The 17,372-nt window shown below is 39.5% G+C and overlaps 1 protein-coding gene across 4 annotated transcripts in view; it reads right to left on the reverse strand.

Annotated features, from left to right (window-relative positions):
* The window catches only part of dock1 (dedicator of cytokinesis 1), a 263,022-nt gene that overhangs the window by 78,321 nt on the left and 167,329 nt on the right, over positions 1–17,372 (reverse strand). For all 4 annotated transcript variants that reach the window (XM_028961081.1, XM_028961080.1, XM_028961083.1 and 1 more), the window contains 2 exons: positions 14,048–14,149; positions 11,794–11,888 (listed from right to left, as the gene is read on the reverse strand). In XM_028961081.1, the coding sequence (XP_028816914.1) occupies positions 11,794–11,888; positions 14,048–14,149 (197 nt within the window). The remainder of the gene's footprint in view (positions 1–11,793; positions 11,889–14,047; positions 14,150–17,372) is intronic.

The raw sequence follows: 17,372 nt of genomic DNA on the forward strand, positions 1-17,372 counted from the left end.
TTTATGTCTCTGCAGGTCCATCTGCAGTAATGGTGGCAGAGTGGCCAGTGCGCTGGGAGAGGCAGGGAGAGGGCTGCAATTTCAACATGACCCCCGCAGGGAACAGGCCGCCTCGCAAAGCTCTAACACGGCTCAGTACAGAGCGAAAACAGCTGGACTCACACACCCAGGAAAATCACCCTCACACACATACAGAGAGAAAAAACATCGGAGAGTGAGAGGCAAAAAAGAAAGAATGAGAGGCAGATGCACGGGAATACTGAATGCATCTAGTCATCACTTAGAGGGGCTGGACATGTGAGTACAAATCATTTTTGAGCACCAATAAATGGAAAATCTGAGAAATAAATCTGACTCAATCCAAGTCCAAATCCAGGTAATTTCCAATTATATATATATATATATATATATATATATACACACACACACACACACACACACACACACACACACACACACACACACACACACACACACACACACACAAACACACACACACACACACACACACACACACAGGGAGTGCAGAATTATTAGGCAAGTTGTATTTTTGTGGAATAATTTTATTATTGAACAACCATGTTCTCAATGAACCCAAAAAACTCATTAATATCAAAGCTGAATGTTTTTGGAAGTAGTTTTTAGTTTGTTTTTATTTGTAGCTATTTTAGGGGGATATCTGTGTGTGCAGGTGACTATTACTGTGCATAATTATTAGGCAGCTTAACAAAAAACAAATATATACCCATTTCAATTATTTATTTTTACCAGTCAAACCAATATAACATCTCCACATTCACAAATATACATTTCTGACAAAAAACAAATCAGCGACCAATATAGCCACCTTTCTTTGCAGGACACTCAAAGCCTGCCCTCCATGGATTCTGTCAGTGTTTTTTTATCTGTTCACCATCAACACTGCGTGCAGCAGCAACCACAGCCTCCCAGACACTGTTCAGAGAGGTGTACTGTTTTCCCTCCTTGTAAATGTCACATTTGATGATGGACCACAGGTTCTCAATGGGGTTCAGATCAGGTGAACAAGGAGGCCTTGTCATTAGATTTTCTTCTTTTATACCCTTTCTTGCCAGCCACGCTGTGGAGTACTTGGACGCGTGAGATGGAGCATTGTCCTGCATGAAAATCATGTTTTTCTTGAAGGATGCAGACTTCTTCCTGTACCACTGCTTGAAGGTGTCTTCCAGAAACTGGCAGTTGAGCTTGACTCCATCCTCAACCCGAAAAGGCCCCACAAGCTCATCTTTGATGATACCAGCCCAAACCAGTACTCCACCTCCACCTTGCTGGAGTCTGAGTCGGACTGGAGCTCTCTGCCCTTTACCAATCCAGCCACGGGCCCATCAAGACTCACTCTCATTTCATCAGTCCTTAGAAAAATCAGTCTTGAGATATTTCTTGGCCCAGTCTTGACGTTTCAGCTTGTGTGTTTTTTTCAGTGGTGGTCGTCTTTCAGCCTTTCTTAACTTGGCCATGTCTCTGAGTATTGCACACCTTGTGCTTTTGGGCACTCCAGTGATGTTGCAGCTCTGAAATATGGCCAAACTGTTGGCAAGTGGCATCTTGGCAGCTGCACGCTTGACTTTTCTCAGTTCATGGGCAGTTATTTTGCGCCTTGGTTTTTCCACACGCTTCTTGTGACCCTGTTGACTATTTTGAATGAGACGCTTGATTGTTCGATGATCACGCTTCAGAAGCTTTTTTTTCAGAAGCAATTTTAAGAGTGCTGCATCCCTCTGCAATATATCTCACTATTTTTGACTTTGCTGAGCCTGTCAGCCAAAGGAAAGGAAGTTGCCTAATAATTATGCACACCTGATATAGGGTGTTGATGTCATTAGACCACACCCCTTCTCATTACAGAGATGCACATCACCTAATATGCTTAATTGGTAGTAGGCTTTCGAGCCTATACAGCTTGGAGTAAGACAACATGCATGAAGAGGATGATGTGGACAAAATACTCATTTGCCTAATAATTCTGCACTCCCTGTGTGTGTATGAGTGTGTGTGTGTGTGTGTGTGTGTGTGTGTGTGTGTGTGTGTGTATATACATATATATATATATATATATATATGTGGAGGAAGATGATGTAGGATATACAGGAAAACTCGATATGCACAATCACTTCATTTTATTCACATATTCACTTGAATATGACTGCACACGCATGAGTGTGTTTTTCCACTCAAGGGGAAATAACCTCAAAGCACGGACACAACTAGCTGGGTTTAAAAAGCTCATTGCTGGTTTCGTTTTGTATTTATGTTACAGTGTGATTGATTGTTTTCCTCAAAACACAACAAAATGATACTGAATATATGGCAAGTAGCAACTTATTGGCATGTCTAATATAATATATAATGTATGTATATTCATGTACATCTGCATGTACAGAGTCATGGAGTAAATAGAGTAAATGCAGAGTCATGGAGATCCTTTTAGAGAGGTCTTTTTTTTTTTTTTTTTTTTACATCAAAATTATGTTTCATTCAATGTGAAACATAATTGTCAGTACCAATACCCATGAGTCAGGCTTTTCCCTTCAAATTTGGTTTAACAAGACATATTGCTATTCACTGCTATAATATTCTGAGGGCTGATTGGTTTCCCAGTTTGGCCCAAGGCTGAATATTACACAAAGTTACACAAAGCCGTTTTATTACACAAATCAGGTTTACACATTTATTGTGAAAATGTTTACTTATTTTTAATCTTGTATCTCTTGTGAGATTCAAAAACTAAATACTGGATGGATGTGATGAAAACTATCCATAAGCAACACCACTAACTTACGTTGACAGAGTTCTGCGATATGCAATAGATTTCAGCAGAACTGATATTAAGTTAAAATTACATTTTGCTCTGGAAGGACAAAAAAGTATGAAACAAAGGAAACCCACTGAATTAAAGGGAAGGAAAAAAATAAATATGAAGGCATATTTCATGGAGTGTCAGCAAGACATCTGTGATTAATGAAATGATCTTAAGAGGAGGGTGGCCGCTGCTTACCATTTTATTATAGGAACAGCTGTGTTGAGCCGCGCACCATATGAATATGAAAACCACAGTGGACTCTTTCACAGCTTAGTGGGACAGGTTGGCATCCGCGATTCGCTTTATTATGCATTGTTAGGCACATCTGACATGAACAGGCTCTGCTTTTTACTGCGTCAGCATTCAAGTGACACACACCTTACCCACAGGGTCAGTTGGCGTCAGTCCTTTTAGCAGCTGACCTCTATAAGTTAGACTTCATCCAAACTACTAAAAAATTACATTTATTAGCACGCACGCACACACATACACAACCACACACACATGCCCATTTAGAGGTTGAAATAAACTGAACTCAAATAAATGAAACACTGCATAATGTCACAGTGAATGCCTTCTGCAATCAAATCTGAAGGCAATACAAATTTTGCCAGGGCTCTGTATTATGAACATGGTTTGAATGTTATCAGTTCATGAAATTACAGTAATTCACATATAAATCCATATTTACTAGTCTTACATCAAAAATGTTTGGAGAGTTGGACATACACCACTCAATAAATGATTCTCCTCCAGTGCCTATATACTGGGATAAGTGCAGTAGTACAATTAATTGACCTCATCATCCTTTAACTGTAGTGCGACTGAACCAAACATGGAAACTCACTGACTGGTATTACTTATTGTTCCCACACATTCCAAAAAAAGAGGGCAACAGGTTTGGAACACTGTAGCCACCTGATGGCTGGAAAGTCAGGGTCCCATTCTGTGTCACGGCATCAGTTATGGTGGAAAATAGAGGATGCAGAACTGTGTTTTGTCATATATACAGCAGTAACATTAACATTACTTGTGGGCCCGGCAGCATAGACAGTGGGGTGCATTCAGCACGGATAATGATCTGGCTTAGGATTGACTGTAGGTCAGCATTATATGGCCTCCTCAGTTTTTCCCAGCCTGTGCCATCTGCACTCCTATCCGTAAGATCTGCTAGAGCTTCAACTCATCTTCATTCCTCAGTCCCTTCAGTAATTAGCAGTCTACTCTGGCTTTAGGCATTCATTACACCTCCACTTATTCCTTGTAAGGGTCATTTTATATCGGTTCTATCTGATGATAGGGTGGCTGATTAAGCCCAAGGATATGTTATGGTGGTAAACACAAGGCAATAATTGAATTTCATATCTGTTAATCAGGATATAGACATGTTTGGGCTGTCCACTTGTTCTTTTAGGAGGAAAGGTCACTGCAAAGCAATTGTGAGCAATCAACTTTATTTTATGATCTCGATTCAACTCAATACCCATTGGCAATGTTGTGCCAAATCACACTGAAAAATAATAATAAAAATTATTTAATGTTCATTTGTTCCTTTTCTTAGAAGAAATAGGCAGCAATTGATTTTATTCGAGCATAAATTAGTTTGTTCATCAAAACTGATTCAAATGCTCAAATAAACAGGTTTCAGTAGATGAGTGCATGTTCAGAATGGTCAAATGGTCAAGCGTGTGTAAAATGAATAGCTCAGTTCACATGCTCAATGAACAGTGCTCATGCACAACCTATTTTACATTTAGGATAATCTACACCTCCAAATGTAACGGAAGCTCTTTTCACTTGGTGAAGTGGTGCATGAACCAGCTGAAAGCCTGTATTGTCAGTACATAAACAAAGACTTAAACTGACCCTTTATGTTATTTTGTCCCTTAAATATCTGCTTTTATGAAGAAAAGTCTCTTGTATTGTACTACGAAAATAAACCAGGAATCCCCATGTTCTTTATCTCTCTTTTACACAAGGAAGGAGATACAAAGCACAGAAATTTTGTATAGATTTATTCAAGGCATCAACGCAGATCAGACGAGATCGGGCGTTCTTCAGCTGGTATGGCCATGAGCAAACTCTGCTTGAAAATCTTGGACTTCAGGACCATAGTAGGGCAAGTAATAAATTTTCCTCAAATTGTATTTCATTGCAGACAGTATGAACACAAAATAATTTATGTTTTTTCATCATTTGATTTGTAAATAAATAGCCATTCTTGTCCTTCAGGCTTGCAACACATTCCAGTACAGCATTTACCACTTTGTACAGTTCACCTGTCTTTTAACAACACTTAAAAGACATTTAGGCATTGAAGAAATCAAGTGACTAAGTGTTGCAGGTGTCTTCATTGACGCATTTTTGGTTTCAAAATGCACCAAACATTCTCTATAGGAGACAAATCAGGGATGCAGGCAGGTCAGTCAAGCATCTGCACACTCTTCTCACGCAGCCATGCCTTTGCTATGTGTGCAGTATGTTTGGCATTGTCTTGCTGAAATAAGCATGGGCGTCCCTGGAATAGTCATCTTGAAGGCAGCATTTGTTCCACCAAAACTGAAATATACTTTTCATTGATGGTGCCATCGCAGTAGTGCAAGTAACCTTTGCCAAAGGCACTGACACAATCCCCCTACCATGACAGACCATGGCTTTTGGATTTGTTTCTGGTAACAGTCTGGATGGTCCTTTTCCTCTTTGGTCCACAGCACACGGCGTCCATTTCTTCCAAAAAAGATGTGAAAAATCGATTCGTCTGACCACAATACACGTTTCCACTGCCCAATAGACCATCCCAGATGCCTCCGAGCCCATAGAAGTCGACGGCGCTTCTGGACACTATTTATGTATGGCTTCCTTTTGGCGCAGTAGTTTCAGCTGGAATTTCCTAATGTAACTACATACTGTAGTGCTTGAGAGTGATTTTCTGAAGTAGTCCTGAGCCCATGCACTTATATCACTTATTGATGAGTGTTTTTAATGCAGTCTGAGGGCTCTGAGATCATGGCCATTCAGTTTAGGCTTGCGCCCTTGGCCTTTGCGCACGGTAATTTCTCCACATTTTCCCTATGTTATGAATTGTAAAGGGAGCAATGCCCAAATCTCTTCCTATCGTTCTTCGAGAAACATTTTTCTTCATCATTTCAAAGATTTTTGCCCGCACTTGGTGGAAAACTGGCAGTCCTCTGTCCATCTTTGCTCCTAAAGGAATCATGATTGCAATCACCTGTTAACATCACCAGTTTCAAATCACATAATTATTTAGTTATTATACCTAATTACAACCCCTGAATTGCCCCCATCCCAACTTTTTGTGGAATGTATTGCAAGCCTGAATGGGAAGAATTTATTTACAAATCAAATGATGTTGACAAAAAAACCATGAATTATCTTGTGTTCATAATGTCTACAATTAAACAAAAGTTAAGGGAAATTTGTGAATTACTGCTTTATTTATTTATTCACATTTTCAACCCTGTCCCAACTTTTTCTGATTTGGGGTTGTATAAGCCTAGCGTGTTGGGAATGAACTGCTGATTGGGACTGCTGATGGTTGAGGAGGGAGCAGACTGAGCACCAGACATCCCTGACCCCAGCAGAGTCAGTCCTGGGGGATCCCAAGGCCTCTGCCCAGTGGGACGTACCTAAGAAATATGCAATGGCAACCTCTTGGGGTGCAGAGGAGCTATGGCTAAACTCCGAGGATTTCCTGGATTACTGAGCTCCTTATCTGGTCAAAGAGAGTAATCTGAGCAACCCCTCATTCAGGCTGCTTGTATCCACAATACAAGAAGTAGCAGTAGTTTGCGATTGCAATGTATATTTACGAAGGAAAGGAGAATAATAATATGCTATTTTTTTCCAGGTCAACCTTGCTCTTTGGATAGAAAAAAAAAGCTACAGTACATGATTATAACTGGCATAGAAGGTGCATATAAATGGAACCAGTGGAGCAGCCATGGAGGCAGAATGTGAGTCATGGTCACAGTGTGGGACAGCAGTCACTTAAGAGGAGATATATATTATTAAAAGAAATAACACGCACTCGCTTATTTTATTTCTGAAACATATGCTTGGCTGGCTTTTCATATATCTCCTCTTATATTGCTGACATTAAAGAGGTTGACCGTAAAGCCTCTGGCTGAGATTCCATTTGAGAAAGCTGCAGCAAGAGTGGGCAGTTAACCCCACCGAGCTGCCAGCACAGCTGCCAATCAGAGTGGGATTTCCCTAATTAGCCCGGCTGGTGTCTTCAACATGTTTTGCAGGCCTGCTCTTTAGTGGCCTAGAGTTTAAAAAATAGAAATAAATAAAACAAGCTCGTTTTGGACGGAACAGCAGTCATTCGTTTGTGTAGCGAGGCTGCCGGCGCCCGTCGTTCATCCCGTGGGTAATTAGAGAGCGGCAGGCAAGTGGGGGAAGAAGCTGGAGGGCAGGGGGATTTGTCTCATTAGCCGAGTGGTGGGTAAAACCCAGCGGGGGGAGATATGAAAGGTTGCCCCCTTCTCCGAGGTGGCTGTGTGCTCCCTTCTCTGTGCCACCCACACTGATGCCATAGTGTCAGGCTGAAAGCAACGCCAATGCACCGTGACTCCCAGTCACTCTCCAGACGGTAGGCTGTGTTGCCACATAACCAGCAAAAGGGCCAAAACAAGCAAAGACGGACTAGCAAAAATTATGAACTTAGTGTGAAAGCAAATCTGACTGTTTAACAAATAATATTTGGGATATGATTATGAATTTGATCAGAATTATTATATTACAATAATGAAAAATGCCATTGATGTCCAGCTCTTGAGCATCAGAGCAGGGGAGAGAGAAAGAGTGGAGACTCTATTCATGTGGTGGTATCAGGTCACCTTTGATTCTGTTGAGCCAGGAATGAGCTCAATAAACCCTCTCAGTGCCCTCCAATGTGCCACATCAGAGATGGCAGACAGTGACAGTCGACTGTATCTTCCCCATCATCCTCCTCTGGATCTTACGTCCCCAAAACAAGGCCGGGGCAGATAAAAACGACAAGAACGAGTGGTCTCATCACCTTCAAAACCAAAAAGGTAAAAATGGACTTGTCTGTCAGCACACGCGCGTGTGTGTGTGTGTGTGTGTGTGTGTGTGTGTGTGTGTGTGTGTGTGTGTGTGCGCATGCGTGTTGTTGGGAGGAGGAATAATACAGAGGGGAAAAAATAGATGTATGAACATGGCAAAGAGCAGTTGAGTGGAGATTGACAGATTACTTTTTTCTGAGCTGACAGTTTATTCAACAGCCAACATTTGGTCTGGCCAACAACACAAACACACGTCTCGCCCCGAAATCTGAGCAATGCGGCACGTCCTGCCAAAATGCTAATGTGGGAAGCTCAGCTCTGACATGGGGGACGTTCCATCAGCACTGAGGGAGGTCTGTTACATCACCAACTGCAGATGATGTGAAAACCACAAATAAAAAAATATTTTCTAAATCAATCAGAATCAGGTTTATTTTTAAGACACAATGAATGTGTGTGTTACTAGCATGAGGTGGCTAGCATGAAGCTACAGTGGATAAAATAAGTGTCACCAATTTTTGGGTAAATACACTTCTAATTTTATTGACATAGAAGTAGGGCTGAAGCGATTATTCGAATAACTCAAATGATTCAATAAAAATATTTGAGGAATATTCTTTGCCTCGAGGCTTCATTTACTTTGTTACCAAAGTCCATCTATTATTGTATCACGCCCGTGGAGCTACGCAGTGTTTTACACGGACTACTTTAACTGACACGCATTTCAAGGATTTAAAGAGTACGGTAAAAGGCATAAAATGTCTAAAGTGTGGGACCATTTTACGCTGCGTAAGGTGGACAACATAGTGCAGTATATACACTGTAAAACGGACCTGGCTTACTATAAAATAACTTCATCAATACTACAGCACCTTAAACAAAGAAATCCTCACGTAAATCGCACTTCTCCAAGCGGACTTTGAGCTTCTACAAGGTATCGTATTTTTATGATTGCTAACTAACATTAGCGCTTCTTAGAACGTACATTATTTGTAATTATTTGTGTTATGAGTCCATAGTGATCTCATCCCTCATGTAATTCATCCCTCCTCATTTCTCCCTCCCACGCACCACACACACACGCACACATACACTGATAGGTTACATCTCAAAACATGCCTTCCCCATACATAAGGTAGTAATAATAAATGCAGATGGACAAATCTACATTCATTAGCATATAGATTTACTTTTGGGCGAGTTTATAGCATTTGCTGAACATCACAGCGGTGCAGGCTTGCACATGCATTGCACACATATGCACTAAGACAAATTCTCTCTCTCTTTATCTATTTGCACATAACATTGCACAAAGACAAATATTACACCAATTTACCTCATCTGGACACAACTGGAAACGGAACTGTATTTTGTTAAATTGGATTATTAGTAATACTTCAATTGTTTATTTATATATATATTTTTACTATTTTGTACCTTTTATACTTTTTTTCTCAGATGGGCTATAGCAGGGGGTACACTCATTTTCCCCTGTTTTAATTAAAATAAAACTAAGGACAAATAGGCTAACCTATGTTTCATTTTTTTTTCATGTACATCATGAATGTTTCACAGAAAGATTAATTAAATGGGCTTTGTTCTGGAGCCAGTAACCCAAAGGTTTTAAGCTTTGTCCTTATAAAAGCATTGAGTTTGAATAAAAAACTTTTTTGTGAGGAATAACAGCCAATTGCTTGCTCATTTTAAGAGGATTTTCATGTTGCGTAACACACTATTGATAGAGTTGTTTAAAAACGTAAAAGTATGAGTTATCTGATTACTCGATGAAAAAATTGACAGAATACTCGATTCCAAAAGTATTCGATAAATGCAGCCCTACATAGAAGTCTCACCAGATGTCTGTAACAAACCACCTAATCCACACAAATAAGCCAAGCTATAGATATCAATCAATTAAGTTGTGTTTGATTTTATCAAAAAAAAAAAAAAAAAAAAAACTAAAATAACCCTATGTTGAGCCAAACCTAGGTAAAAGTGTTTATTATACTTTATTTAACAGTCGGTATTAACTTAGTTGGTTAGCATTATTGTAACAGTGTATGATTTTGGTTTTCCTAATTTCAGCCAATGAAAAGTATTGTTGATCAGCAGGTTGTTCATGAATATAAAGACATATGTGTTGTGGAAACTGTTAATCTTCTGGGGTTGTTGTGATCCATTATTATTATCTGATTATTCTGCTTTGTATGTGTTTGCAAAAGAAAAAGGATTTGTGAGTATCCTCTCACTCTCCCATGCCAGACAAGAGCAGGCGCATGTTTAATCACCATGCCGATGCCTCGATCGCAATGGGGGACACAGGTGGCTGATGCCCCTCACACGTGAAGCCCAATAACACAACCAACACCACAAACTCAAGCAAAGCCACACAAACACTGTTTGCTTTCTGTTGCTAGAAATTATACAGCCCCAAAGAATCATGTAATACATGGACATCAGTATGCCTGGCATATGACTATTATTTGATTAGATCTAGATATGGCATGTGCATGAAACCAAAGAAGCCTGGTTGTTCACATTCCATGAAATTATAAATACTGGTGCCAACATATTGCAGATCCTCCATATTTTCAAAGCGCTAAAGTGGATGCGCTGTTGAAATTGTTAATTCACCTTTGTTAGAGTTGGGTTCAACACCTCCAACAGCAATTTCTCCCAAAATACCAAATACTAAATATTGCCTAATATGTCATCAATGAGCTCAAGATCCTTCCTTCTGCTCTGTTCACCTCTGGTCACAAAAATAATCCCTATTATAGACATTGCAGGACCACGTGTGAAACCAATTTAAACATACAGTTAGATCATCAGCACTTTAATCCAAGAATTCTGATTTTCAAACCAGCAAAAAAATGACATTCATGACTGTATCCAAAAAGCTACGTTATATATAAGTTTAAAAGTGACATATAATGAAATATATAAAATATATATAGATAGATAGATAGATCCATTTTAGTAGTTTTAAATGCAAACATTATGGCGCTAATCTGTCTTCTTCACCTTAATGTAAGAAGAATGGCGTTATGCCACGTTTCCACTGTGACTTGACTTACTTGACTGGAAACTACAGACTGAACAGGTTGACGGCTTTTTCTCATATACCATGCCAAGACTATTTATTTCCTTCTTTACACACAGACAAAACTCCAGAAGTGAGATGCTTTCTTTTCATTAGCGTCAGCATTCCAAATTTAACTTAAAAGTAGCATAAAATCAAGAAATTATGTTTGTGCAAACACAAAAACATTTAAAAAGCCCGATAACAACTGAGATGCAGGTGCGAATATAAAGGAAATTATTATCTACTCTTCCCATGAGCCTTAAGAGTGCTCGGATCCTCATTTTTTAGTCACAGATATTACTAATTAGAACATGGTAAAATATTTCTTGATTTGAAGATAACAGTTGGTCTTCTCTCACTAAAGAAAAAAAAAAAAAAAAATTCCACTATTAACAACCAAGTGCGACAAAAAAGAAAAAATATCGTAAAAGCCACTAGCGCCAACCACATCAAATCGTTCCGGCTGTTGCCACTGTTGTCCCAGCTTGCATAGGGGAACAGGCCACATGAATAAAACAACAGAAAACAAACAACAAAGTGAGCACGACACCACAGAGGAGAGAGAGAGAGAGAGAGAGAGAGATTAGCGAGCGTGGTATTTATAATTCATGTCACTGTTTGTGGCTGCGTCCCTCTCTTCTTCTCCATGTGCTACGCAAGGCCGCGTAAAGACATTTGCATCAGGAGAGGGAAAGATGGGAGGAAAATAGAAAACCTTGCCCACTTCTTGCTACTGTTCCTAAGCAACAGCAGGGTGAGATGGGAAATATGAGCAAAGAGAGAGATAAGGAGAGGGGGGAAAAAAAGGTGCTACTCACTTATTTTGCATCATGTTCATTATAACCCAGTCTGTGGGGTAGACGTTCTTCCCGATGAGATCCTTGAACATGATAAATGTTTCCATTAGGAAATCCTAAAGGAAAGGAAGCATTTTGGCATGAAGAGCGTTATCCACAGAGCAGAGATAAGGACAATCTACAGTGAACTCCGAAGGGCCGACTGCCCAGGGCGGGAACCGTTTTTTAGATTAGGTGTGTACAGTTTCAAGGTGAAAAGCTCATAAGCTTTCCAAGTCCAGCTGGAAAGAGAAGAATGATATATGGTAGGTGTCTTTGGGAACAGTGGGCAGATAGAGAAAGTCAATTTTTCTATCGGCACAAGCTTGTTATAAAAGACTTATAAGTGTATCTCATTTACCAAAGTCTTTCTGGGGGGAAAAGGATGTGTTTATGCTGTCGACATGTTCAACATGTTCTATGAAGACTGAAAAATTTTGAAATATAAAGTGTGATTGAGCCACCAGTTTTTACTATAAAACGGTTAAGATTAAAAATAAAACTGGCTCATTTATTTTCTCCATATTAATGTGGACATTTCAGCATTTTAGCACTATGTGAACACTTGAGATGTCACAAACTTTGCCAGTTAAGAAAAATTACATTGCAGAGCTGTGCCAACTTCATCCCATCAACTGCTTACCCAGGCACAGTCATGAGACAGCTACTCCAGGCCAGAGCCATAAAATGATGATCTGGAATGGACACAACCTTATTTATGTATTACGTCAAGGGTCAGTCCATCTTGGCCCTAAGCTGCATTGGAGATTCTCACTTAAACAGAATTAAATTCCATTTTAAAATAAAAAATATATTAAACAGTCTGATATTATATTTGAACAGTGGTGAAAATGCTAAAGCAGATTAAAAAAAACTACTACTAACAGCCTTTCATTCAATAGCAGACGTAACATGGATCTAGTACAAACTGGATTTTTTATTTTTATTTTTTTGCCTTTTTCTGTCACATAAAATGATGAACATTTATTAACATTTAGAAATGCCAATGACTGGAGGAAGCAAAGTGAATTCATGTGAAAAGTGAAAGAGACAGCGTGGTTGTATTGCTCTGTCATTGTGTTTCTTTGATAATTATGGCAGCCGGTGAGCCAAGCATTGTGATTCTGACAACTCAATATAATGACACGCTTACAGAAATAAATGTGAAGCGGTGATATGACTGTTGGCTCATTGCTGCCAGAAAGATGTTTCCATTCATTGATGCTAGATAACTAATTTATTGGATTCTTAATAAAAGAATTCATACGCTGGGGGTAAAATTCAGCCATTGGCTCCTTAATAACACTAAGAGTTATTGTACGGAGTGGAGCGAACAGTAAACTAATTAAGTGATTTGTTTTGTCCTGGTGTTTTTTCAGATCCAGGTAGGCCTGTACTTAAAGTCCATTTCTGCAAATGAGAATGGCACATCACCTCAGAATACAAGGTATATGGTGCTATTTTAATGGTGAATTTTTCAAACAAAGAACAGACCTTCTTACGCACAAAAGTGAAAAAGCGATTTGCTCAGTGGCACCTCGACAGTTCGGGATTCGAATTGGCAACCTTCTGATTATGGGTCCATTTCCTTACCCGCTTGGCCACCACTGCCACAAAAAAGTGAATGGAATTCAAAAACGGCTGTATGGAATTCATGTAAATTAGGGTATAGGAAAAAAAAAAAAAAAACATACCTTAACTACTCAGGTATGTTTTAAATGTTTTTATTAAATTAATATTTAGAATAAAATTAATAATCAAAAAACAAAGTAATTTCTACCATCGACATCTGCACACCCCCTCCTACGAGTGTGAAAAACATGAAATTATTTATTATTCTGAAGATGTGGACACATGTCAAGAAAACGAGCACTGTGCTCCAGACATTTGCAAAGTTGGTAAAATGAGATGAGGATGAGGCCTAATGATACAAAACACTGTCAGTAGCATCAGTCATAAAGCTGCATGCAAACGCTTTCTTTCTGAAATAACATTTCGGAATCAAACTTTCTCTTAGACAAAGTTGCGTATTCTATTTATAGAAGGAGTAGCTCATGGTAATGTTTTTAGGTATTGATTTTTATTCTACAGTGGATGCAGTGTGAAATATGAGTGCTTTTGTTTTACCCCTACGTACACTGTTCAGGCTTGAAATGCTGATTTCAGCACATTGCTTTATTTAGCCGTAATGACACTTTCCAAGAATAGAGAGAGAGCAGGGATGCACTAAACTCACCACAACATCTGTCCTCATCTTGCCAAAGGTGTTGATGAGGTGGGCGTAGTGGTAATCTTCCATCTGACGCAGAGTGGCTGTCATGCAGGCCACAAAGCTGCCCTGTAGAGAACACAGAGGTGACCGAGTTACAGAAATTATTTCCCCCTTCTTACACACACACTCGAAGCACAGTATTCCTGAAATGATTCCATCACAGCCTTCTCTTGCTCTATGACCCTCCAAGCTCACACAAATGCAAAGACGTGGAGCATGGAGGTCAACGGCAAAATCAATCAGACTCTTTAATCTCTGGTCTTGAGAAGCTAAAAGAGTAGGCTGGAAGGAAATGAGGCGCGTTGATAAGGCTACGGGCATCTGTGCAACTGCCTGTTACATCAGTGCTGACACCTCAGACCTGCAATCTACTCCCGTAATATCTTTTTATCCCTCCGCGCAGCTCTCATTCTCTACTAATGAAACCCTCGGAAAATCCCTTCACAGGTCATCTGCTGTTAACCCCAGGACTTTGCTTAAAAATAGTGTTTGTTTCTTGTTGTATGCTTAGCGGAGCACGCCAGCATGATGGAGGCAAAGAAGAAAGGTAACGTTGTGCATAACATCCAGTTTTTGAAACCGCCACAAAGCACAGCACTACACACTGGGCCTTGTTTATTGGTGTAAGGTCAATGATAGCCTCAGAAGTTACATAAATAAATCACAGAAACATGATCATTAATGATGTTTGCACACATAAATTGATGTAGTGTGTGTAAGAGCTGTCAATCATCATGCTCCTTTAAACTGTATATAATTGTATACATAATATACGGCATATATAAAGTAATTAATTGTTCTGGGTGAAACATACAAAACTAATACCACACTTAGTGCCCTTAATGATCCACCAAAATATCTTCTAATGCAGGTTTCATGATCATTTTGACATGTACATGAACAAAGGCATCCCCTTGAGGGCAGCTACACTTTTTCAGGGGGGTTTTGGACTCACAAAATAAGTGTGAGTCCAATAAAAGATTAAGGGTAGCACCTGTGGACAAAACAGGAAAAATGCATATGATCGAAAGCTACCAGCAACCAGCTTCTTTTTTTTATTCGGTGCTGTGTTGGGTCTGAAACTGTGTTCAGTGTCTTAAAAGTAGAAAACACTTCCCCCTATTTGATATTTGATTTATATTTTATTTCAGGAGCACCTTACAGATGTGGACAGCAAGGAAAACATTTGACCCAAGGACTCTGTGGGGGGCAGGTTTAGCTTTATTTACCACTGACTGAATGCAGGTCTTGATTTTTTACTTCATTCAGGTTTATTCGTAAACTGTATAACTGCATGTAAGTGGGGGATATGTACAGATTTACCTGGCATACCAAATGCTGCAGATTTAAAAAGCAGACCATATGGGAGAAAGCGACATCTTCCTGCTGGCTGCTCTCGGTTCTGTACCTCGGTGACCTGGCTGATCATTTATTGCATGTTCGATCATATACCAACATCTTCATTAGGGGTGTTGAAATTAATCGTATAATCGATGCACCACGATGCAGACGTGGACGATATTGCATCGATGCGGTGCAGAACATAATCAATTATATCATAATGCCGTTGCTTGGTGATTTTTTTGGCGGCTGCATAAAAATTCTCGTTAAAAATAAGTGCCGGTATTGACTGTGGCTGCCTGATCTGAGTACAGCTGTGCTGTGCGCCACTTGGCGGCCTTGTTCTTGGATGCGGTCATTTGATGAACTTTGAATTTTACACCTGCACAATGTCACTTATATTCGAGCAACCAATAGCGGGTCAGTTTGTGTGTGTTTCGAAGTGGCAGAATGAACAAAGCACTGAGCCCCACAGTGAGCATTCGTTCTGAAAGATGTTTTAGATTATGGACTAAACACAGACCATTTTTCTGCTCATTGGGAAAAAAATCAGCATCCACACAGGTGTAGGAGACCTTAACTCTTGTATTTGAAAAAATCATGTGAAAATGTATGCCATGCATTGTGATGCATCGATATCAAGGCATTGATAATCAGAATCGAATTGTGACACCAGTGAAGGTTCACACCTCTAATCCTCATCTCTCCCTTTTCAACCAAACCCCTCTAGATGCAGAAAAGAAAAGAAACAAACCACCAAAATAAAGAAAAATAATGTCTTCTCTGAGTTTAACACCGTCTACAGGTCCTATTAAACAATGATGCCCAAGTCCAATTAACAGAGATGAGAGTTCTCGCTGGGAATCTAATGGGAGTCGTTTCCATGTCATTAAAGTGAGAAAATGCAGATAGCACACACTTACACTACAAGGGGGAAGGCCAGAAGGAACACTGGGAAATGGATAGTGTAATAAAGCAGAGGGTTGAAACGTCACAAGTCAACAAAATAAATCAGCGCAATTAGGAGCAACAAGGGATGCATCAGGGGACAAAAGAGAACTAAAGATGGCAGATTTTAGCCCTTCTCTGTGGAATTAAGCAGTATACATCTGAGAAAAATAAATGTGATAATAATTTTGAGCAAATGAACCTTTTTTTTCCATTTAATAGAGGATCACACAGCATTTAGAACTACAAACACAGAAAAGGTTAATTATGCCAATTGAGCCAAGAGAGGCAGCAAAGTAAAGAAATGAGAGGTTTTGTCATTGTGAAATTCCCTGTAAAAAAAAAAAGAAAAAGAAAAAGAAAAAAAAAGTAGCTTTTAAAGGTCCCACAATGAGATTGACCCAGGGCGTGCCATTTCATTGTCTGTAGTTTTGCAGAAATGACGTCATCAACACCATTCACTAACCCAAATGTTTGGCAGGATGTCATGTTGGCATTTTTCCAGAAAAAAAATTTCATTTACCCACTGGTTCTTCTGAGGCTCGCATGACTGAACTAAAAATACACATTTGTGCTCATTTTTACATCCAATACCTGAGCAACTGCAATGCCTCACACATTTGCAAGCCATGATAGAGAGAAGTGTGAAATTCTCTGGGTGGGCAAAGCCTTGAGAGAGGGGAGGTAACCTTTGCCCTTATGATGTCTATAGAGGAAAAAATTCCAGATCAGACTGTCTGAGCTGCAGATCTCTAAATGGTTAAGCAGAATGGCCAATGCACTCTTTATACATATCGCAGATTCTAGCCACTGGCTAGATTCTAGCTAACTCGCATTAATGTTAAATAATCTCACAAAGGGAAATTTTCATATCATTTAAACAATTGTTTAAAGCTCTGTGGACTTTGTAGGTCTAAACTGATAAACTAAAATGTTTTATAAAAAACTATGTTAGTCAGTAGACAATTAATTCCTCAGATTTGGCCTTTACAGCCTGATT

The sequence above is a fragment of the Denticeps clupeoides genome, chromosome 2 (genome assembly GCF_900700375.1).
Source record: "Denticeps clupeoides chromosome 2, fDenClu1.1, whole genome shotgun sequence".
Taxonomy (NCBI): domain Eukaryota; kingdom Metazoa; phylum Chordata; class Actinopteri; order Clupeiformes; family Denticipitidae; genus Denticeps; species Denticeps clupeoides.